The following is a 25,227-nucleotide window of genomic DNA, read 5'->3' as shown; positions in this document are numbered from 1 at the left end:
GTCATATAATGCACTGTTCACTTTTCAGCTCTTGTTTACATTTTTCAGTTCATTGTTTACACATCGATATTTGCACTAGTTATCTTATATATTTATAATATATGTATCTCTATATTCTATTTCTAAGATTTTTTTAATATTAGTCATTTGGGTGGACGGCAAAAGAAGAATTTCATTATACAGGGAAACATGTTTCTACACTGTGCACATCACAGTAAACTCTTTGAGTCTTGAATCTTGAAATGAAATATTCCTCACTAAGCAAACACCTTGTCTCACCATCACAGTGGTAATTTTATCATTTAATTTTACGTTTATGTATTTATGCATTTTTTCTAAATTTTTTATATTGAGGATGTGAACACCTCCTACACAGAGGTGTTACTGTCATCTGTGACCTGCTGCTGGATTCAACACTTCTACCACCAGATGTCTCTACACACCACACATGTCTAAATAGTTTGTTTGTGCTTTAACCAGTCAACTTAAAGTATATTAAATTAATAATATCCAGTAGATAAAATAAATGTAGGGTCTAATGTATTTAACACATGATTAGAGCAGTGTAGGGTGCAGCTACATGAAATGTGTTTATAATATTGTAATCCTGTTTATGGTTGCAGCATTTTTTAGCAGACAGAGCATTGAAGGTCTCTATTAAAGTTATAGCCATCGCCACTAATGGAAATTTACAAATTTACAAGGGTTTAATATTTCTTTACAAAAACAGAAATAATGCTAAATAAAATCAAATAATTGAATGATATGGGTAACAAAATTATTTAACAGTGTAAGAAATTTGGTTTAAAAAACAATTCATGCATCTCTCTTTGTGGTTAATAAATACACTCACTTGCCAGTTTATTAGGTACACTAGTGAATGCATTCTAATGAAACCGTCCTGCACTAAGTCTTATCTTCATGAAGGTTCTGGTATTCAGCGTTAGTATCAGATAAGTAAGAGAGCTGATGACTCAACTGGCTTTACATTTTGGGATTTTATTATTGTAGTCAGTGGGCTAGGCTAAATAACATAAACACTTTTAATTAAATCCAACTTAACAGCGCCACAAACTACATCCTCCACAATGACAGTCATGAAGGAGGCTTTAGATCAGAACGCATCCACTAGTGTACCTAATAAACTGGCCAGTGGGTGTTTGTTTCATGCACCTTTCCTGGATGGACAGTTATGCTAGAATGCATTCATTTTCGCTAGTGTACCTAAAAAACTGGCCAGTGATGGCGAATAAAGCGTGTTTTAAAGTGGGCGTGTCCTTGTAACTCTTACGTTGTGGGGACCTGCCTCTGTTTTGGGGACAAAGACGAGTCCCCGTTATTTAAATGTGATGTTTACGGACATGTTCAGGGTTTATACTCATTCCTCCCGGAAGTGTGTGTGCGTGTTTGTGTTTGTGTGTGTGTGTGAAAGAGAGAGTGAGTGAAAGAGAGAGAGAGAGAGAGAGCATCACAGCGGTCACATCGTGGTGAACTAAGCTCCAGAAAGGATCGTTAGAGTTTTATTCTCCGCTGCGTTTGAAGCTCCTGGTGCGGGATCAGTGTGCGGGATCAGTGTGAAGGCTTACGTCTCTCCGTCTACGGGACTCGTTTTTGTCCACCTGAGCGGTGCGTTCTCAGGTGAAGATCCTCGAGCCGCTCCCAGGTGAAGTCTCCTCACCACCATCAGGTACTTCAACACCTCACCTTAATGCACATGGTTACTTCACGTCCTAGCGCTTTGCTGTGTAATTTAGAGTTCTAAAGCAGATTTATGGATGTTTTTTGTTTTGTTTTTCTGTCTGACGGACAAACCAAGCTTTATTTATGGAAGCCCATTTGTGCCAGTAAAAAATTACAGAAGTTACTCACAACACACAATAAAAATCAACAAAAAGCAATATTAATGCTTTTTAAAGCACTATTTTGAGAAAGGAATTAAATATTTTGAACCATCATTTCATCATTATGCCTTGTTGTCTTAGAACATGTCAAAATGTTAAACCAATGAGTCAAAACTTTGACCTAAAATTCTGTCATTGTGTAAATGTATTAACCGAAATAGTTTGAATTATTGTGGTATAATAATGACTTTTGGGGGGGTTAAGGTGACAATATTGTCTTTGAGTGTTAAAATTCACTTTTTATGTCAAAATTTCAACTTTTTATCTCCATGTGTTAATGTTTTAAACTAAAAGTTTGGCTAATTGCATCACAGTAATGACTCATAAAGCAGTTCAGGGATTGTTAAGATGAAGTTTTGATTTGGAGGGTTAAAATTCACATTTCTTTTTCACACAACTTTTTTCCTCATTGATTTGATGTACTGAGGGAATGATTTAAGTTATTGTGTCATAATAATGTCTTTTATCCCAACGTTTGGTTTGTAAAGCGTCAATTTTTTTATTTGAGGGTTAAAATTCACAGTTTTTTATTTCAAAAGTTTTAATGTTTTAAGCTAAAAACTTTGGGTTATTGTGTCTCAATAATGATATATAAAAGATTTTAGGGATTGTTGAGATGACAGTTTTGACTTTAAGGGTTACAAGTCACACTTTTAACTTAAATCTGTTATATCTATGTTCTATCTTATTGTTTCATTGGTTTATTATGCCATAAATTTGACTCTTTGTGTTAAAATTCTGCCTTTATAGTTCAACTTTCTTTTGACCCGACATTTATGAATTTCATGTTATTATGTCACAGGCTGGACAATTTGGACTTTGGATCAAGTCAAATGTTTGAATTACATCATAACTTTTACTTGTTGATTCAACATTTGACATTCATATTAATATGAACCACATTTTTGTCATTATTTTGTTCTTTACTGGTAGAAAAGGCTCGAACAGATCTGTTGTTTGAAACAGTGATACAGGACAAATAAAATAACACAATTTGTGTTATGACTGCATGATTTTTCAAACTAAAAGCCTAATCTGACACTTTTCTGAGAGTTTTTGGGAAGTTAGAACTACATTTGCAGCCTGCAGATGGGCCTGTGTTTTGTACAGAAGCTAGAAAATAATAATGCTGAAGAAATAATCATGAAAACATTATTGATCTGTTGATATGAACAACTCAGTGGCAGGCTAAACAGGGAGGGTCAGGGCAAAAATGTGCTGCCACTGACCTCAGAGTCGAGGACCTTATGGAGCGTCCCCCTTCAGAGTGAGGATTTGTTGAGTTTTATTGTCATTTTACTGATTTCTTTTGGTTTTAAAAACATTTTTTAAGAGTTGGAGGTTATTTCTGCACAACTTTGGCTGAGAAAAAGTTTGGTTTTCACCAAAACTTCACCTTCACTTCAGCTCAGAGTCCTTGGTCTAATCTTGATTTGTTTCAGGTTCATTAGTAGTGGAGTATGTAAGATATTTGGAAAAGCCTGAGTGAGACTTTTTTTTATTATACTGGAATGAAAATCAACCTTGTGTTTCTATCTTGAGCATTCAGAAACCGCCATCATTGGTCTTCTCTATGGCAACGGCTGTAAAAGAAACACAAGACATCTTGAAATGAATGCTGAAGGAGCTTTTAGTGATTAGCAGTCACACCCTAAGATGAAAGCAAACATGTTTGTGAAGGTTTTCCGTCATCCAGGTCGTGGTTTAGCCAGAAAACAAAAGCTGGAAAAAAGATAACTGGACTTGTAGAATTTCTTGAAGACGTTTCATCCAAGTAGCTTCTGAGATCTGATGACGATACTTGTATGTAACATCTTCAAGAAACTCTACAAGTCCAGTTGTCCTTGTTTTTTTTGTTAGTGTAGTTTCTTTTGTTTTTAGCTTTTTATTTTGTATAGACATATTAGAGAAGCTGAAAAGGACGGCCTCTTTGTTCCAGAAAGATCTGTGTGGTGATTGAGTAACAGAGTTCAGAAAGACTGAGCGTCCGCCAGCACACGTCTATTGATTTGTCTCTGAGACTGTCCTCAGTTCGGTGTAATTGGATCTAATGGGGACAAAGAGAAACAGTCAGTCACAGCAGAAAGACAAGACTGGGCTGTGGAGATGATTGTTCTCAAAGCAGATTTTATATTGTTCAGTTAAAAAAAAATATATGTTTTAAAGGTTGTGATTTGCCTGAGAACTTTAGGTTTGAAGCACTCTTACCTCATTGATCTGTGAATCATAATGTACAGAAACAGTATTTGTTGACAGATCTTGTTAATGATTAACATCAGAGTTGGGAAAAAGAGGAGTGTTTGACATTCCTCTGGTATTTTTGGTAGTTGAATGCAGTTTTCTGCGTCGTTCTTTCTATTACTGTACATGCTTCAAAAGTAATCATTACATGTATTTTTGTCTGTGTGTGTGTAGACTCATGCAAGTGCAATATTTGCTCGATTGGGTGTAGGCCATATTATTCTGATGCAGCCTTGGTGACGTATTTTGAGTCTTTGTTAATATCTGCCCACATCAGATTGTTCTCATACGCTCTCTGTTTGTCTGTGTGAACAGGTGCTGCCAGAGTCCCAGGACAACTCATGGCTGCCAACGGGACCCCTCAGGGCTGCGGCCCTCAAGTGGACTCTCTCTATTACAATCTGTGTGACCTCAGCACTGTGTGGGGCGTTGTGGTGGAGGCCTTTGCGGCGGCTGGCATCGTCATCTCCTTCGTACTCCTCATCTCACTACTGGCCAGCATACCCTTCATCAAAGACAAGAAGCACAAGAGTTCGATTGGGCTCCATGTCGGCTTCCTGGTCTTCACCACCGGCCTCTTTTGCCTGACGTTCGCCTTCATCGTGGGCAAGGATTTCTCCACCTGCGCCTCGCGACGGTTTCTCTTTGGGGTGCTGTTCGGTGGCTGCTTCGCCTGCCTCCTGATGCAGAGCGTGAGGCTGAACATCCTGTCCCGGCAGATGAGTGGGCCCAGCGCTTGGGCCTTGTGTCTGGGGGCGGTGGGGTTGTGGCTTGTGGAGGTGGTCATCAACACAGAGTGGCTGATCATTACGATTGTGCGCTTCCCTCTAGGGCCACTAAACGCCACGGCTGAGACTAGCAGGGCCACAGCTACGCCCTGCAACATCGCCAACCTGGACTTTGTCATGGCGCTGATCTACGTCATGACCCTGATCCTGGCTGTGGTGGTGGCGAGCCTGTCCATCATGGCTGGCAAAGACTCGCAGTGGAAGAAGCACGGCGCCTTCATCCTCTTGACAAGCTTCTTCTCTGTGTGCATTTGGGTGGCGTGGATTGTCATGTATGTGTACGGGAATGTGCGGACCGGTGGGCCGACATGGGATGACCCCACATTGGCCATCGCTCTGGTGGCAAACGCCTGGGTGTTCATCATCATGTACACCATTCCTGAAATCTGCTCTTTGACCACCGCTGCCTCCGAGAGCCAGCCGGACTTTGACGACGACCTGTACCCGAGCGGAGGAGTCGGCTATGAGACGATCTTGAAGGAACAGAGTGCCCAGAACATGTACGTGGAAAACAAGGCTTTCTCCATGGACGAGCCGAGCCAAGGTATGTGACCGATATCTTCTCTGATTTGAATTAATGCTTGAAACAAGCCCTTGAAAAAGTTTGTAGGTTCAAGTATAATGATAGATTCCAGTGTAGGTACTGTTTGGGCTCAGTCTGGAAGGAAGAGGTGTTAGTGACTCCCTTTTAAAGTCTGGTATTTTCTGAGTCAGTGAGTTAGAACATGCTATGTAAACTATGTGCCACGGTTTCTTGATGGAGTTTTGCCACCTATCTAGTATTCTTTAGCGTGTAATGCTAATCATGTCCGTCACCTATTCAAAATGATTGTTTCTTGATAACATATTTCAGGTATTCTTTGCATAAAAATCTTTTCCACAATTGCAGGACTAGAACTAGAATGTCGGATAAACTTTACTTAAGTTGTTTGTTTTCGTCATTTGTTTTTAAAGCATAGCTTAAAGAATCCAGCCAGAATTTTATTATTTGACAGATAGATCTGCGCATAAGTCATAGTTTCCTACATTCTTCATTGTTAAAAGAGTCACAGTTTGCCGCTTTTATGGCGTTGAACCGTTTAGGCTTTTGTACTTCACGGCACTTTCCCATGGGGAGATGAAGCATTGCAACTATACGGTCAATGATTGCAACAACGAATGCCTCTCATAAGGTGTGTCCAGTCAATTCACTTGGCTGCCGATGGGGGAAATTGCTCCGGAAAACAGCTGAGGGATGTCCACGTGTTTTTCAAAATTCTCTATGCATTAGAGGATGTTATTCAAATTAGCCCGGGTTGTATCTTTTTCCAGCAGTGCACAAAATAAGGAAACCCAGGTTAATTTGAATAACATCCTCTAGTGCAGGTGAGTATCGGGTCATTAACCAACCAAAATTGTAGCTGTGTAGTTGTAGATGCGCACCACCCACAGTTGTTCCAATACAAAAACCTAAGCTCCTTATACTATCCAAGTCTGGTTCTAAAATGTGTAATAGACTGACAACCAGATGAGAGACGCTCAATAAAAGTAATCTGGACGACTGAGGCTCCAAATGGTTTCTAGAGGATCTGTCAACATTTATGGTAAAGAAAATTCAACAAAACACCTTCATAAACCTTTAAACCACCACAGCATAGTCCACTTTATCACTGGTGAGCCATATGTTCTGTTATAAATGGTTAAAAATACACTGAACATAAAAGGAACTAGAGGTTGGGAAATTGATTGATTGATGTTAGTTATTACCCTCTATGAAAGCTATAAAACATCTGAAAGCTACCTTTCCGCAGCAGTGATGATAATTTCCCATCCATCATTTCCTCTGATATGACTTGGACATTACGCAAAGCTCCATATTCTCCTTTGGCCAGAAGCAATTTCACTCCCACTGTTTCTTCTAAAGCAAATATTTGCCCCAGGTCGACATATTTGAAGGGTTTATTTGTGAGCAAACTGAAAATAGAAAGGGGTGAAGTACATTTACTTAGCATTTAGTCACACAGATACCTCCCTGATATGAAAAGACTAATACACCCTGCTTACCAGAGTTTACAGAAAGACGTTGCACAGGCGAGCGAATGTTTCAAGCGCCCAACAACATCCGAATGGACCAAATAGGCTGCAAAATGTGCTCAGAGAGTTGTTTTCAGTCTAAATGATGACCACACTGAATCTGATATGTTGCAGTTTAAGACCTGAGCTGAGTTGGACAGATCAGAGCAGTAAATCCTTCAGTCTGTAGTCTCACAGCTCGCTGCACATAGCCAGGACTTAATGGTGGACGATCATGAAGGTGTGGAGGATGGCATTATGTCCTAGTAGGTTACTGGGTGTTTTTATGAAGGTGGTCAGTCCCTGCAAAGCTTTAGAGTTTGAGATTAAAATAAAATGAGACGAAAGTACACGCAAAGTATGCAGAAAGTGCACAGTTAGGTCAGAAAGTATCCCCAGAGGGAGATTCTAGGAAAGGGCCGTTCAAGCATTCAGTGTTTGCTTTCAGTCTGACTGAAAACAAACGTTCAAAGTAACTTGTGAAAAACAAGTTTGCTAAGAAAGCTGCAGGGAACTCAGACTTTTTGCTGTTGTGTGACTTTACAACAAACAGGTAGAGTGTTCAAAACCTTAACGAGCCACCACATCCACACAAATGGGATGTTTTTGTCGTCTGTACATTAATAAAGCCTAATATTATTCTTGTTTCAGCTCTTGATTGCCAGTTCATTAGGTACACTATTGAATATGTTTCTTATATAAACAGTCCTGCACTAAATGCAGGCTGTTGGGGACATGACAAGGTGGGTGGGTACATATTGTAGAACAAGCTGTAAAGTCAAAGAAAAATCTCTGGGAAAAGGTTAAATAAACTCCTCATTATTGAGGAAACACAATTTAACTGTATACTCCCTTGCCACTTTATTGTACAATAGCGTACAATAGCAAATACATCTAACATAACAGTCCTGCATTAAATATCATCTTCATGAAGGTTCTGGTATTCAGCGTTGGTTTCAAATAATTACAAGAGCTGATGACTCAACTGGGTTTGGGATTTTATTCATTGTAGTCATTGGGCTAGGCTAAGTGACATAAACTGTTTTAATTCAATCCAGATTAACAGCACCTCAAACTACACCCTCCAACATGATCATCCATGTGAATCACCACCTTTCTGACCCTGTTTCTACATCAACTGAACATTAGAACAGTCATGAAGGAGGATTTAGTGCAGAATGGTTATATTAGAATTAACAATGTCCTGACAGGTCTGCTACAAACCAAAACCACATCCTTGTAGCGTCCCCCCAGGACATTTTCTTCCTCTTCTTCAAAGCTTCCAAAAATACCAGAAGAAGAACCAGAATCCTTTATCTAACCATGTCATTCATCTTGTGTAACTGCTTGTCCTGTGAAGGGTCGTGGGGCGGGGCTGGAGCCTATCCCAGCTGTCATCGGGCGAGAGTGCGGGGTACACCCTGGACACGTCTCCAGTTTATCGCAGGGCTTTGTCTAATCATGTTGGCTGTGTAAAATGAAGTGAGTCAGACAGCAGTTAATAACTAGTGTAATGTGGATGTTTGGTGAGAAAGTAATACTTGATCATCATTCAGTACTACCAAAAAAAAAAAAACAATAAAATGACTAAACAGAATGCATGGAGTCCACTCAGTCAAAGGCTGCACCCAAACAACAACAACAACAAACACTGAATGTTTAAAAGAAGAGAAAAGTTTCCTGGAGACAGCGTCACGGAGAAACATCTTCCAGAGAGGGTTAGGGAGTTTATGGCAGCATTGGATGACCAGTATATTGAGGAACTGGTTAGAGGAGGAATCAAACGCACGACTCAGAACTCAGGTGGCAGATAGAAAGTCTTTACTTCCAAAAAGTAAGCAAATACAAAAAAGTAACAGGGAGAAAAAGTTATCAAGCACACAAAGAAAATACTCAAACAGACATGGGGTACGATGACGAACTGGCAAAGGAGGAAGGAAAAACAGACTAAATAGAAGGGGAATAATGAGGCACAGGTGGGACACATCAGGGCAGGGCAAACAATCAGGGGCAGCAACCACATGGGGGAAGTGAAGACATCTGAAAAGATTTTAAATGAAGAGTTGGTAAAAACAACATAAAGCAAAAACATGAACAAACCCATAAACTGTTAAACATGATTAGATTCCACAGAGCTAGATGTGACAAGCAGAACATTTCTGGAGTAGAGAACACAAGGTACCAGCTACCCTCTCCACACTACATTAACTTTGACAGAAAGATTTATTGGACTGAATCCAGTCGACTCTAGGAGAAGACAAGGAAGACAAGGACAGACTTTAGGAAGCTACAGGAGACCAACTATAGGAGAAGGCAAGGAAAATGAGGAAAGACTTTAGGACGCTACATGGGTGGAACTTTTTGTTTATTTAAGATGGGATCAGCTGATAATCAATCCCTACTTTAAATGGACTATTGTACCTGTAAACAAATGGGTGTATATTCCATGCATATGATGTAAAACTGCTGTGAGCTGAATTTATGACACAGATTAATGACTTCAGTCTAACCTTTGCCCTTGTGTTGTGAGCTATGATTGAAACGTCAGGACCAGTCGTTGAGCTCCAGAACAAATCCAATCAGAGTCCAGTCAGTGTTTGTGCTCCATCTGAATCATTCCTGTTAATGAGTGTCTAACTGCATCCCTAACTGCTGTATCACGGCAAACACTCAGATTCCCACCAGTAACATCACGCCCTGTGTTTGCACTCGTCCCCACGGAGACCGTTGTGTGGCAACGGTTTCATCCGGGGGAAAATATTTGGCGTTAGGGGCCAGAAAGTGTGACACAAGTCATCTCTCCAGCTGCTTTACTCAAGATGGAGGATGACATTACTCAACAGACCTGAGAGATATCTCACAGAGGGATTAAATATGGTGAAATGTAAAACATTTGTCCTGTTTTCTGTCCATCACAGCGCCCAAGCCTGTGTCTCCGTACAGCGGCTACACGGGTCAGATGCGTGGCAGCGTCTACCAGCCTACAGAGATCGCTCTCATCACCAAAGCGGTGGGAAATGTGAGTATAAACGTGGTTTGTTTAGGCATTTGAATATGATATAAAAGTCGGAGAGCTTCCTAGAAGACTCACATACACATTTCCTACTGTAGGCAAATTATTATGGAAATGAGAACCGTTTGGAAGCAAAGAAATATAAACTCTGACTGTGGCTGCAGATGTTCAGCAATATGAAAACAAACAAGCTGAGATAAGGAGCAAATTAAATTTATGGTTGTTTAAAATGGAATTCATGCAGGCAACGTGCCATATAAGAATAAATTTGTTGCACATTAACTTCTTCCTAGGTCTCATTCTCAGGCTCCTGCTCGAAATGACCAAAATAAATGAAGTATATCTCAGCAGCTACAGGGTTTATATGTATAGATTTTTTAAGATGACACTTGTAGCCTTACGTCAGAGGTGTAAGGATCAGTTTACATGTTACTGGTTCAGAGTGAATGAAGCTGGAACACAGCATAAATATAATTTAATTTCCTTCACACTTTTTAGGGTGAGCTCAACACACTGCAACTCAAGAAAACACATGCAAATAGAGGAAACATCCTCTTCAGTTTGACAACACGTGCACAAACAACAATTTGGGGACCCCCAAAAACTGATGATCCTGCCGGGACGCACTTGCTGTTCCAAAGTTTTTGGAGTTGTTGGCATTTGCCTTTCCTTTTTAGCAGCTCGTCAATTCAAATAATCTGACGGCATACACAATTTTATAATATTTAATTATTTATTCAAAGAATTACAAGAAATAAATAGTTTACTTAGATGTAGAACTCAGATGTAGTTGATTTAAAATAATTAACCCCATGCACAAAAAAACAGACATTTGCACTGACACTGCTTGCAGCACCTTTCTGTATTTGCTTAAGTTGCAGTGCACTGAGCTCTTTTAGGGTGATGCAGTATCATCCCAAAACCCCTAGACAACAAAAACCCGTGAAGAAGCATCGGCTAAATGTTTCGGTGTTTATCAGAAGCTTCCCTATGTCAGTCTGCTACATGTGTAGGTAGGATGCTATGTCTTCCACAGAGTTTGTTTCAAGCAACAAACATTGAAAATGTGGCTCTAAGGTTCTTCAGGCAAAGATCAAATGTGTCAGTATTAAATAAGGCCTGATTGCTTTTGTATATTTGGACCTGGTTTTGAATTTCGATTGCAGATATGAAGACGTAGAGATGTGGAAAGGAAATAAGAATAGATCTGGACGTAGAAGTGCAGTCTGCTAATGCTAACATTGTTCAATCCTGTTCTTAATATAAAAACTACAATACCTAATGAGATATCTGTTTATGTTACGTGTATATATCAGCACGGTTGTTATTTCAAAGGACAATGACAACTGTCATCAACCAAAAAGCAGGAAGTCAACATCCGTGTGGAATAATTCACAAATTGTTTAGTGAAAAGACAAAACCAGAGCTCTTAAAAGCAGAAGAGGAAATGTTTCTAAGAAGTGATCAGAACTGAGACCTCATGGATGTTTTTTGTCTTGGCCTCGTGTTGTACTCCACGCAGCGCCAGCCGGTCATGCCCCAGGACATGACCATTCCCAGAGCGTCCACCGGCTCTTCAGCTCTCCACACCCACTGAACACACACTCAGAGTCGAACGTAGGTCAACCCCCACTCCTCCTCTCTTCCCGACTCGACGGCTCTCCTTCTTCACTGTCCACCGTCGTCCTCGTTATCACTCTCTTGCCTCCAGATGCTTCTCTGTTTCCTGCCTCTGTGCATGTCTCGACCTCTCGGCTACTGCTGTAGCCATAGCAACTTCCTTCTACAGGTTGACTATGAATCACTTCTTTGTCTGCCGTTCACTCTCTCAAGGCCTTGTGTCTTACTCCTCTTCTGTGCAATACGCTAGTTGGACTGGGTGATTTATTTCTCTTGCTAAAATGCAAGAAACGGTGAAAAGGGTTTGACTTGTGCTCTTTCCATATTCTGTAAGTCTTCCTGCCTCAAGGCTTTTAATGTGGTTCTGAAAGGTTTGCAGCTCTCATTCATGGAGGAAGGCAGCACTGGATTCTCAGATGTTTTAATTGACTCCAACTGACTTTTCTACAGCCCACAGTGTCTGTATATTCTCATTCATTCAGATTAATTTGCTTATCTATCACCAAACGCACCTGGTTATTAGCTTAGTTACTGCTAGTAACAAGTTTTAAGATAGAACTACAACAATATTTCTAAACTGAGCAGAAACCTCAGTGGCTGAAATATGAAGCTAGTGCCAAAAATTGCAGTTCCACCATTGTCCACTAGAGTCTGGCTCCAAAAGTGAGTCAATCCCCATAGATCTCCAGGTTAAAATTTTTACAGCTGAAATAAACATGTTTACAGCCTTTTGCATAAAACAGTTTCGATCTCTAGAGCTAATTTTCTCATTCGTGGTTAATTTTTATAGAATTAACCTGTTTTCATTATATCAAGGATTTAAATTAAGAGGCGGATGTCCTCACAGGTTGCTTAGCCTCAGCTCCATTCATGCTGCATTCTGAAATTACTTAGGAGCTGGGTAAAGTTAAACAAGATGGTGGCGTCTGAAGGCACCACACTGAGCTTCAAAACCGTCCTCATGGAGGGTTTGTCCGTCTTTCCAAAAAACAAGCTGAAACATTGGCAACTGGACTTGTTGGGTTCCTTGAAGACGTTTCATCCAACCAGCTTCTTCAGTTCTCAAAAACATCCACTGAATAAGCCAATTTAAGAAACCCAACAAGACCAGTTGCCCTTGCTCAGACAGGAGTTAAGTCGAGTCAGACACTCCCGAGATGGCGACAGCTAGAGACGCCACACTTCAAAACCGTCCTCCTTTAGTGTTTGACCCTCTTTGTACAGGCAGTGGTACGAACTTACAGCTTATTTTCACAAAAAACAGTTTGAAACTGGACGTCTTGAGGACATTTAATAGAAGTAGCTCCTTCAGTGGATGTTTCAACTGAAGAAGCTACTTGGATTAAACACATAAAAAGACACCTGACAAGTCCAGTTTCAGTTTTGTTTTATTGGATGACTGAGAACCGTCACAGACACTGAGCTTATTCAATACTAGCATGATTTACTGCTCACATTTGTCATTTGTGGCTTTTAGCAGAAGTTGCACATCTGACATAAATAGCACCATTGTGCTTACAGAGTTTGAATGAGAAAAGTTCTTACTGACAATTCAGTGTTTTTTTAATCCAAAATGACTATATCCTCCTCTCCTGAGCAAGTAGCAGTCTTTCATGTCCACATTTCCAACTTTCAGATTGTATTTAATGCTTTTTAAAAAATTCTTAAATTCAACAACTCTCTTTTTTTCTCACATAGGGTCATGGTCTGCACAGGACAAACACCCAGTGGTGAACACGCTTTGACTCTCAGCCCCCCAAGTCAAAATAACTTCAGTTCATGTCTTGTCATCTGCACTTGCTGACTGTGTATGTTTGCTGTTATTCGCGGTTCTCTAAGCTGGCTCTGAGGGGAACCTTCAGCCTCAACATGTGGAGGTGGCCGCTCGGTCATCCTGCTGATGAATAACAGATAAACCTTCCATTGACCGACTCTCCGTGTGGTATCAGACAGTGATGCGCTTCATTTGGAAGTCAAAGCGTGGGGATGAAGCTTGGCTTTACTGCAGAACAAAGACTTTTTTATTTTTGCAATGGTTGCCATTTGCTGACAGTAAACCGTGAGCTCTCTGCTGGACCTCCATTGGACAGATGAAGAGTGCTGACGACACAAAACAATGGAAGAAAAAATCCTTCCTAATATTGGGACTGACCTGATACGTTTCAGTTGTACCACACTATCACAAATAATGCATTCAGTTAAGATTAAAAAATATTGTTTAATTATTGGAGTCATTGTATATTATATTCTTGTGAATATTGTTAATAACCACAAACCATAAAATTGAGCTTCTGGTATTGAATTAATGTGAACATAGTACGCTGTCACTGTGTCCTAATCTGCATGGAAGTATTGTGTGAATGGTTATATTTAATATTTAAAGCACTACTGTGTGCTATTCAATTATTTTAAATAATTTCTAACAATCATGGGAATAGCTGAAATCCTGTCTGTTTCACTCACTTAATGATGCACATCTTAATTCCTCATAGGTTTCTTTTATAAGTATTTCTGAAATACAGAACTTGGTACCCCAGTTTTGTGTCTGTTTTTTTTTTTTGTTTGTTTGTTTTGTTTTGGGGTTTTTTGCAGATTATTACCAATTTCCAACTTGTTATGGCTTCAAGACTAGAGCTGTAGCTGAATGCTAACAAAATAATGAAAGGTCAAAATCAGTATCTATTGACCATCCAGCTCGCTATACAGTGTGTTACTCAAACACACACAGAGAGATGACAAGGGTCGAAGTGTATGGGATGAAAAGGGGTAGAGGGGAAGGGATGAAAAAGGATGAAAATGTGTTGAGTTGTGGGATGAAACGAGATGAAAAGGGTAGAGGGGATGGGATGAAGAGGGATGAAAATGTATTGAGTTGCGGGATGAAACGAGATGAAAAGGGTAGAGGGGATGGGATGAAGAGGGTTGAAAATGTGTTGAACTGTGGGATGAAATGAGATGAAAAGGGTAGAGGGGATGGGATGAAAAGGGGTAGAAGGGAAGGGATGAAAAGGGATGAAAATGTGTTGAGTTGTGGGATGAAACGAGATGAAAAGGGTAGAGGAGATGGGATGAAGAGGGATGAAAATGTGTTGAGTTGTGGGATGAAACAAGATGAAATGGGGATAGGGGATGGGATGAAAAGGGGTGGTTCCCTGGTTTCTGCAATGAAAGGTGGAAGAGGAAGAAACAAAAAGAGAGGGATGGGGAGAATGGTAGTTGAGAACAGAGACAAACGGAGAGAGAGGCAGTGGGTTAGGACACACCTTTATAGGTAAACGTGGGAAATAGAATGATAAGGGGTGTGGTCTAGTTCCCCAACTTAAGTTATAATAACTTAATTTAATGTTTGCTAACGTAACACTAACTGATACGCTAAATGATTTAAAATTCAGTTTAGTCTATAATATCTGATGGCTTGAAAAGGTGAAAAACTGGTTTCTATTTTTTTTTTTTGTCAGGTGACAGTTAGAAAATTAACAAAATGCAGAATTTCATCTGTAGAAAGGCCCAAAAGAATCTCTGCATGAGAAAACATATTGTTGGACCAGTTGCATGACTGTTGAAACACACTCCGTCATGTATTTTGCATAGAATCAAATAAAATTTTACAACATACGCATTCATGACGTAATGCCGTGTGGTCGGGACGTGAGAGAAAATAACAGCAGGAGGTCAAATTCAATCATGTTCATCAAGCGTTCTGATCGATCCCAACATCCGGCGGCGGAATTCATGAAGGTCATGAGAGGAAATAATTGATCATGGTTTCAGTTATCTATTTCCCACGAGATCAAATCATGTCCAGCTTCTCTATGCTGCGCTATATTTAAATCACTGAACATCCACTAAAAACAACACTAAAAGAGAATAATAGAGAACAGGGAACGTTTATTTAAACAGGAAAGATATTTCCATGAGGCATGTGCTGGTTCTTTGCCATCAAATAGACTCACTAGATGTCTGCTTGAGAAGAGTCCAATGTCATTTCAGCTGTTAATGTGCTAAATGTTCTCTGAGTTCAGCTCCATAACTTTTTGGCCTTTCAAAGTGTTGCTCATTGAGGAGCACACCAACTTCCCTGCTGGCTTGTATTCACATTAATATTCAAATTCAACTGCTTTGGATGCACGGACAAGCAGAACAATTAACACATTGAGAAATAACTTTGGGATACTTTCACTAATGTGAATTTCTTGGCTGCGTACGGTTTCATTTTGAAATCCTACAAAACAGCCAAGCGTAGCAAAGCTGCAGAGTCTGAGAGTGACCGCTGAAGTGCTGCTCATGCTTACGTGACATTGTTTAACATCCAGGTGTGCACACATACGTGAGCCAAACATCATAATTTATTCAAAGCAGTGTTCTCAAATGAACTACAATAACATTACTGTGCAGACTCACCATAATTCATTTAAATCATTCCAGCATTTAAAGGGGCATTGCTATAAACACTCACTAGTGAAAACAGTCCTGTTATTAATCTTAGCTCCATAAAAGTTCTGGTGTTGAGTTTTAGTTTCAAATAACTGAAAGAGGTGTTGTTGTGACTTGGGGAGATGATGCATATTTTAGAATAAACTGTAAAGAAAAATCTAAATAAAGACCGGCCATTACTTGCCAGTTCATTAGGTACACTAGTGAAAACATTCTAATATAATTATGATATAATTAAATATAACAGTTCTGCACTAATCTTATTTACATGAAGGTTCTGGTATTTAGCATGAGTTAGCATGTTGATTAAACTGTGTTTTCATTTTGGTGAACTATTGAATTGACACATGTTCCTGTTATTTTGACGTTGTAGTCAGTGGGCTAGGGTAATGGAACCACCACCATTTTGACGCTGTTTCTATATCGGCTGAACATTAGAACAGGCATGGAGGAGGATTTAAAGCGCGGTTATATTATATTAGAATATATTTGTCCTACCTAGTGTACCTAATATACTGGCAAATAGGTGTATATTTCATGCATCTTTCCAGAGTGACATAAAATGGGCAGGACTGTTATATTAGAATGCATTTGTGTTCACTAGTGTACCTAATGAACTGGCAAAGGAGCAAAAATATTAAAGTGTATGTGTCTGTATTACTTACGTTGTGGGGACCTGACTCTGTTTGGGGGACATAGGTGAGTCCTTCTTATTTAAATGCGTTTTTTTATGTTCAGTTTACATTAAGTTCAGTGACAGTCATGAAGATAAGATAAGGTTGTTATATTAGATGTATTTCACAAGTGTACCTAATGAACTGGCAAAAGTGCATATTTAAAGTTATTAAGGCTACCGTTGGTTAAAACACTATTCGTGGCTCATTCTGAGAGTTTCCCCACAGGTCTTGAATACCTCCTCCGTGCTCATATTTCACTCGTCTTTATTAAAGCAGCTCCGACCGCCCGCTGCTGTGGTCAAGAGGCTGAGCTGTGATTTATGACCGAGCCAACTGCTGTGGCCTGATAACCTCCAAGTGTCCTCAGGAGGTGATGCTACGTCTATTTCAGGCTCAGCGGCCCTCGCCTCTCACGTCTGTTTTTATCAGTGACGTGTTGTTATGAGAAAATAAATCTTTAAAAAACATGGTACAGCTGCAGACCAGATAAGACACGTGACAAGACTGATGGTGGAATATGCAACAATAAACTTTCTCTGGTCCACCTCTTTTGTAATAATGTTGAATTACGACAACACTGAGCTCCCTACAGGACTCGGGCTCTGTTCACGTTACGATTACACAACGACTTCGTCATGATTCTCTTAGAAAATACTGAAAATATCTTACAATGGATGACACGATGAGTGTAAATTTAGACTATAATGATGGAATTAGATAGATAAGGATAGACAGCAGAGACAGCAGCCTGTCACTGAACCAGCTGCTCTGTCTGACTATGGTGTCCTGTGGAGTGTGGTGGACATTGTTCATGATGGACCAGAGTTCTTTCAAGGTCCTTCCATCAACCACTGATGTCAGGGACTCCAGACTCCAGCTCTGTCCCTACCACAGAGTCCTCCTTCTAGATCAGCTTGTCCAGCCGTGAGGTGTCCTTCTTCTTAGTGCTGCCTTAACTCAATTGTGCAGTAACGACTGGAAAATGATCATTTTATATTTGCTAATTTGCTAAACTGTAAACTTCAGACCGCTGGTGTTAGTTCTCGTGGTTCAACAGTTGTTTTGCTCAATACGTTTTTTTAAAAAGGATGGAGATGACAGTAAAATTATTCCTAAGTCATGACCCTTGTGTCCATTTCTTACCTGGTGAAGGTTTCTGGTTCACATGATGTTCAGGATGTCTTCAGTTTGTCCCCAGGGCCAAAAAACAGTATTTAAGTCCAATATTTTGCTTCGTTACTCTTGGCTTTGTTGTTTGTGTTTAATATTTAATTACCTAAGATTTAAACATTTGTTTTGCTCCCTGCAAATATTATTTTTTTTCCCAGCGGGCAGAGGAAGCCTCCGGGCCTAAAAGAAAACTTTAAACTGAGACTCACTGCTGGATAACAGGTAAAACAAAAAAAAGTAGGCCGACTCTTCCTTTGAGGTTTATAGTCAAACATGAACGGACAGAGCTGCCTCGGCTAGTAGAACATGTTTTATTGCAATTATAGCTTTAGTTGAAGCAAGAGTGAAGTTATTGGATACGTTCTCAACACTCAAACTCAAACAACACATAAAAACTAGAATATATATAATTGCTTAGACTACAAATCTGTTTTTGGACATGTCCTTGAATCCAGATTGAGTCCTGATTCCTGACAGCATATTAAACACTTGAAATTTGATTTTTGGATCAAAATGTAATCAAGTTTGGAGAAACTCTGACAAGTTCTGTTCTTTAAGTAAATCCTAAAAAACTCTACCCGCCTCCAGACATCACATCACTACAGCAACACATTAAGTAAGGGAGTTGACGCACAGGAGCAGATTAGAACCTGTGTACGTATGCTGCATTGGTTTGATGGCTAAATAGGCTTCAGGTGTACAGGCTGATTGCAGAGCAGGAAGTGATTGCTGCCGCGGCCAGAATCTCACCAGAGCCATGACACAAACCGTCAGACACAAGCAGAAGGACAACCAGAAAATCACTGCTTATGTGGAGTGTGACTTTATATTTGAAGGTCTTTTGTCTCGTGGGTTTGTTTCGATCGTGTTCTGGGAGGTTTGAATTCTGTGGAAACCTCCTTGATGTGAAAGAGATGTGAACAATTTGAGATTTATCGCAGTAAAGCATTAAAACTGGTTCAGTAAAGACAGTGGAGAGGTGACCAGAAATGACGGAAATCTTATTTTTGTAGAGCAGCAGTTTATAAACAAAGCTTTGAATGGTGGTGTAGTAGATGTATATAGTGGCATAGAAACCTCAGATGTACTTGTATGTATATGTATATCCTTTCTACATTTCTGCATAAAAATTACTCAAAACACCAACAGATTTTCACACAAGTCCTGAAAGTAGACAAAGAGAACCCAATAAAACACATGAAACAGAAATATTATGCTTGTGCATTTATATATTCAAGAGTGAGTTGTGAAATGCATGTGAGGCATTGTTTTCAGCTTCTGCTCTGACCTCCTTGTGCAGCAATAACATCAACTAAACATGCTTTGAGTCATTTATGCAGAAATGTGACAAAGCAATGATATAAAAAGTGTGAGAATATTGAATAACAGACTGTAAGTTGTGTACAGCTTTAAAATGGAAAGTGCTTTTTGTTATTTTCCGCCACTACGTTGTTTATCTCTGCACCGACTGATAGACTCTGCATAGTTGGCAGCAACACCAGAGCCCAGAGCTCTGGAACTTCAAAACACTTCTGTCCCTCCAAAAGTGAGCAGATACCCCCTCCACCTCGTCCAGACCCTGCAGGCTTTGCCCCCATGGCGGGGCAGAGATACACATTTACAAGCCTCACGTTTCCATTAAAACTACGACTCCGGAGATTAACCTTTACATCCTGCTTCTCCACTGGAAACATACGGAAACAAACGATGCATTCAGGAACCTTCCCTTCCTCTACCTTCACCTGACCTCTGCAGCAAACTAGAGAATGATTGACTGTACTCAGGTAAACAGTCAGGTAGAAAGGTCAGTCTGGATCCTCATATTCAAGCTGAATTATCCACAAGGTCAAGTGTTTGGTTTCTCTGAAGTCAAACATTTACAGGATAATCAAAGAAAATAAGTAGATTACTAGTTTAATCTCAGTAGGTCATAACCGCCACTGTCTTTGTGGAATTTTTCAAATTTCCAGTTGTTTGGGTTGTTGCAAAAATCACATGTGCTGTATAGACTCTAATCAGCCATAAAATTATGACCACCTGCAGCCAGTAAGAGAAAATCGGCCAGACCAACTTCCACCACCTATAAAATGTTTTGTGGCAGGAAGTTGGTCTGGAGTCTCTCCGTTGGGAACTGATTCTGCTCCAGCAAAGATCTGCTGGGCCAATCAGATAGTGTCGTGTTACTTTGAAGAAATCTGCTTTCACTTTGATGGTTAATAGGTATTTTTTGTATGGTTCCATTTCTAAAAGCAATAAAAGTGTAAAATAAAGTAGAGTTTATTCCTCTGTGGGACATAGACGCTGTGACCTACATACGTAGCCACACCGGTGCGAGTTGTTTCTACTTGTGTACTCGTCAGTATGGTTCGCTCTGTAACAACTCCACCCAAACACTAGGTGGCGCTGTGTCTTTTTTGCCACTCTGGTTAATTTTTGTTTCTACTTCCTGCTTCACTTTCAGCAATGGCGACTAAAACCATCGCCAAAATTTCACCGAAGACGAGTCGTACAAATGTTTGAACCTCCTCAGTTAACCTTTCCTCCATGTGTTCCATCTTTATTGATCCAAAACAAACAATTTGAAAATTGCAGAGATGGAGAAGCAGCCGGAAATATTAAAGCAGAAACACGCTACTACCAAGATGACCAATCACAGCCAGTTACATTTCTGAGGAGGTGTTAGGGTCTACAGAGGGTCTGGGCTGTTGTCATAGCTACGACGTCAAATTGACGTTGAAGTCTAAGCCGTCTATAAAACTATACACTTGATGCAACAAAGATTTTAAATAAAACATTTCTCTGTAAGCGTTCTTCATTTAATCAGAAGAAATGTTTTCACGTATCTTCTTGTTTCGTTTCTCAGAAGTTATTATTGCGCTCGTATTTTGTACCTGGAACAGTCCCCAGCTCGTTTGGTCTTAATTAGACACTTCCACTGATGACTTGTCCTTGTTTGCCTCGTTACGCTCTCGTCCTCTGAGGACGAAGCCTTCCTGGGGTTGTGAAGGTCATGATCTGCTGCTGAGGCTGTGAGAACAGAAAGTCTTCAGGGACTTTTTAGGTGTGAGACAAACGTGATCTGCTTGTTCCTAGCAGCACAAACTCTGTCAGGTGGATTCAGGGTCCGGTAAATCAAAGATCATTCAGATGTTTGTCACAGTTCTTTTTATTTTTTTAATCATCTGTGTGTCAGTTTAAATATTTGACTGAGAATCTCAAACAGGAACATGAAACTGATTTGTGTTATCGTTCATTTATTTCATCTGGTCTCATGTGGACTGATATAAAGTAGTAGAAGTAGAGCGTTGCCATGGATACGGTGAGGGAGCGCTCTGTGCTGCAACCTGAAGTTTGTCAAACTGGGTACTATCAGTTTTCTTTTTGCAGTAACACCGCACGTATTTATCCTCTTATTTTTATCCTTGTTGCATTCTTTTTTTTTTTAGATTTTAGATTTCTGACAATTACACAAATCAAACTACCTGTTATTTGTCCTGTAGCATTATCACACAGAGACTTGTGTGACAGAGAGAGACAGAGACAGAGAAAAAAGAATAAGAGTCATGAAAAAATGGTGAAACATAAATATAAGAGTATACTGAGGTAGAATGTATAAGGTATACATAAAATAAAGCAATACATGTGGATATTTATTACATACACTTTAGTTCCTTTCCACAGAGGGACATTCAGATGCACTTAACCTTTGAAAGCACTTTTATTTTTTATCTAAAACGCCTCCATGAAGAGTTTTAACAAGGCAGACACAGGGAGAACATGAAAACTCCACACAGAAAGGAACCAGTCGGCTGTGGATTAGAACCAAGAACCTTCTGGCTGTGAAGCATCAGTGCTAACAACCACACCACCGTACTGCCCCACACTGAGTCAAATAAACGTCTGTGAGCTACTTTAAACATCAACCATGTGGCATGATAACCAGGTGATCACTGTTATTCACTTCACAGGTCATAATGTTATGGCTGATTGGATTTCGTTTGTTTATCTACACCGGTCACTAACTGATTTCTCATGAACATCTAGATCACGTCCCATAAACGTCTTCTGGCCCCTGATGACGAGTCATTCGAGGTGTGTCACTGACTTGTCATTTCGTGGCTGAGTGTGAACAGTGTGTTCTTTGTGCGCTCGGGACAAAGCCGGCGCTGTGAGTCAGCCAGGAGTTACCTTGACGAAGGACACCTGAGCACCGAAACACCTCCCTGCTTCCTTTTTAACGCAGCCTGAGCCCATCCCCGCAGATTTACAAACAGAAAAACAGACGCTCAGTTATCAGAACGCTTCACTGTTTACGTTCCGGTCGGAGGCGTCGCATGAAGAGGAGGCAGAGAAATAGAAACAACTTTTCCACTTTTCTGCCCGTTTTACAGGGAAGCTGTTTGACCACAGTGTTGACACAGCTGCAGCATGAAAACACGTCTCCATCCAGACACCTCTGCTGTATCACAGCTGCTTTACATGAGGCCTGATAGCTCAACCCTGAAACAGGAAAAACATGTGATTTGTCTCATACGCTGAGGTCAGAAGATACACAAATGACCGCTAACGCTAGCGGTGCACGTCTCAGATTCTGATCTTTGGTTTATGTTGCATGTGTGGAAAATCTTTCCCACATATAGAGGGACGGCGCAGAGCTGTTGAATGTTCGACAAGTGGTTAGAAAAGCTGCCAGGCCTTTTGTGCACGCGGGCTTTGACAGGATTATGAGCGATGAAGCTAATCCTGCAGAAAGCCTGCGACCAGAGCAGAGCTGTGTTGTTTATGTCGCAGCATTTTCATCTCACTGCATCTGCATCAGAAATTATTTACAAAGCAATACAAATATCGCACTCATCTTTCTGTTCATTTTTAAGTTTTCAACTGTAAATGTCTGAGAGGGAGAAAACTCCTCCAGGAGTTCCCATAAAGCCCCTGGGAGTCTTCAGGCTGCACTTCAGGTCGTGTGAAACTTTTCAAACGTATAAAACTGATTCTAAAATAGTCTCCCTCCCCCTGGGTGTCTTTTCTTTAAGTATTTGTCATGTGCCTGACTTAATCTATGTTTCCATCAGTCTGTAAGCTCAGGGGCCCCCAGGAAACGCCTGGCGGAGGTGAAACAGGGCTCCAGGCTTCTCAAAGGAAAAGGTGCTGAGAGAAACCTAATCCAGGAGCCGACCTCAGGTGGTGCTGCTGGTGTTTGTAGGGGTGGGGGTGTTGGTGGTAAGAAAACTGACCCATTGTTGGCCTCCTCACATACCTGGAATAGCTCAGAGATTCTTACATGCTGAATCTGAACCCACCAGCTCGTCATTAGTTTGATTCAATGTATGATGCTAATTTCTGTCTGTGATTATTAATTACTCTCAGTCAGTGGTAGAGGTCATGTTGTGTCACGTTCAGGTTTTCTGTCAAATTAAATTTATTTGTTTTAATAAACAATAGTCTTGTACTAGCTACTGCTAATTTAACTATTTGCTACAGCTAATAAATCTGCTAACTGCTTTCCATAGGCTATGGCTAGCTGCACGCCCAGCTTCTTTCTAAGGCTAAATGTATTATTAGCCACTGCTAACACTACTACTACCTACTGCTGACTACACTACTCCACTGCTAATACTAACTACTGCTAATTATATTATAAGTTACTGCTTATTATACTACTTTCAACTGTTAACTGTGATAGCTACAGATCATTGTACTGCTAACTTTCTGTGAACTGTACTGCTAACTACTGCTAACTGTATTATTCGCTACTGCTAACTGTACTACTCTATTACTGACTACACTAACTGTTAGCTATAGGCTACCATTAACCACTGCTAACTATACATAAAGTAACTGCGAACTAAACTCCTAACTGTAGCCTACTCTACTGCTAACTATACTACTAACTGTAGCCTACTCTACTACTAACTAAACTGCTAACTATACTACTAACTGTGGCCTACTCTACTGCTAATTGTACTACTAACTGTAGCCTACTCTACTGCTAACTGTACTGCTAACTGTAGCCTACTCTACTGCTAACTATACTACTAATTGTAGCCTACTCTACTGCTAACTATACTGCTAACTGTAGCCTACTCTACTGCTAATTGTACTACTAACTGTAGCCTACTCTACTGCTAACTATACTGCTAACTGTAGCCTACTCTACTGCTAACTATACTGCTAACTGTAGCCTACTCTACTGCTAACTGTACTGCTAACTGTAGCCTACTCTACTGCTAACTATACTGCTAACTGTAGCCTACTCTACTGCTAACTGTACTGCTAACTGTAGCCTACTCTACTGCTAACTGTACTGCTAACTGTAGCCTTCTCTACTGCTAACTATACTGCTAACTGTAGCCTACTCTACTGATAACTATACTGCTAACTGTAGCCTACTCTACTGCTAACTGTACTGCTAACTGTACCCTTCTCTACTGCTAACTATACTACTAACTGTAGCCTACTCTACTGCTAACTGTACTGCTAACTGTAGCCTCCTCTACTGCTAACTATACTACTAACTGTAGCCTACTCTACTGCCAACTATACTGCTAACTGTACCCTTCTCTACTGCTAACTATACTACTAACTGTAGCCTACTCTACTGCCAACTATACTGCTAACTGTACCCTTCTCTACTGCTAACTATACTACTAACTGTAGCCTACTCTACTGATAACTATACTGCTAACTGTAGCCTACTCTACTGCTAACTATACTGCTAACTGTAGCCTACTCTACTGCTAACTGTACTGCTAACTGTAGCCTACTCTACTGCCAACTATACTGCTAACTGTAGCCTACTCTACTGCTAACTATACTGCTAACTGTAGCCTACTCTACTGCCAACTGTACTGCTAACTGTAGCCTACTCTACTGCTAACTGTACTGCTAACTGTAGCCTTCTCTACTGCTAACTATACTGCTAACTGTAGCCTTCTACTCTACTGCTAACTAAGCTGCTAAATCTATCTATCTATCTATCTATCTATCTACATTATGAAGTCACTGAATGAACAGATTTAAATCTCTTCTGTTCTTTTTGTATTTATGTTGAAATATGATCCATCATTCTGACCTTGTTATAACAAACCACTGTATATAAAAGCCATTGTCATTTGGCCGACTCACAGTTAAACTATCTGCCCTGTAAAGCCTTATTGTTACTGTTCAGTGATTGTTTGCTGCCTTTAAAGAGCGGCCGTCTGAATAAAGGTCTGTGTGCAGCGAGGCCTGGGGAGCGCCTCTCCTTGGGACTGCCACGGGGGAGACAACATGCTCCACCACACACCTGGTATCTCCTGCCAGGCCGAGCAGCTGCTGCGTTTCCACACCAC

The 25,227-nt window shown here is 40.3% G+C and overlaps 1 protein-coding gene across 1 annotated transcript; it reads left to right on the top strand.

The window, feature by feature from the left end:
* Positions 1 to 1,500: 1,500 nt before the first annotated feature.
* gprc5c (G protein-coupled receptor, class C, group 5, member C) lies at positions 1,501 to 14,145 on the top strand. Its single transcript, XM_084567401.1, has 5 exons — positions 1,501 to 1,687; positions 4,458 to 5,474; positions 9,901 to 10,001; positions 11,518 to 11,612; positions 13,314 to 14,145. The coding sequence occupies exons 2-4, from the start codon at positions 4,484 to 4,486 to the stop codon at positions 11,590 to 11,592; spliced, it is 1,167 nt and encodes a 388-aa protein (XP_084423527.1). The 5' UTR covers positions 1,501 to 1,687; positions 4,458 to 4,483; the 3' UTR covers positions 11,593 to 11,612; positions 13,314 to 14,145.
* The last annotated feature ends 11,082 nt before the right edge of the window (positions 14,146 to 25,227 follow it).

Source organism: Chelon labrosus, assembly GCF_963514085.1.
Source record: "Chelon labrosus genome assembly, chromosome: 19".
Classification (NCBI taxonomy): domain Eukaryota; kingdom Metazoa; phylum Chordata; class Actinopteri; order Mugiliformes; family Mugilidae; genus Chelon; species Chelon labrosus.
Note: the sequence above shows the minus strand (reverse complement) of the source record. Positions and strands in the feature narration are given on the sequence as shown.

What these genes read in the sequence shown, in the direction of transcription:
- gprc5c (XM_084567401.1), top strand. Translation starts at nt 4,484, where the DNA reads ATGGCTGCCAACGGGACCCCTCAGGGCTGCGGCCCTCAAGTGGACTCT. An exon ending in CATGGACGAGCCGAGCCAAG is followed by an intron (nt 5,475 to 9,900) that starts GTATGTGACCGA and finishes TGTCCATCACAG; the next exon opens with CGCCCAAGCCTGTGTCTCCG. An exon ending in TCACCAAAGCGGTGGGAAAT is followed by an intron (nt 10,002 to 11,517) that starts GTGAGTATAAAC and finishes TACTCCACGCAG; the next exon opens with CGCCAGCCGGTCATGCCCCA.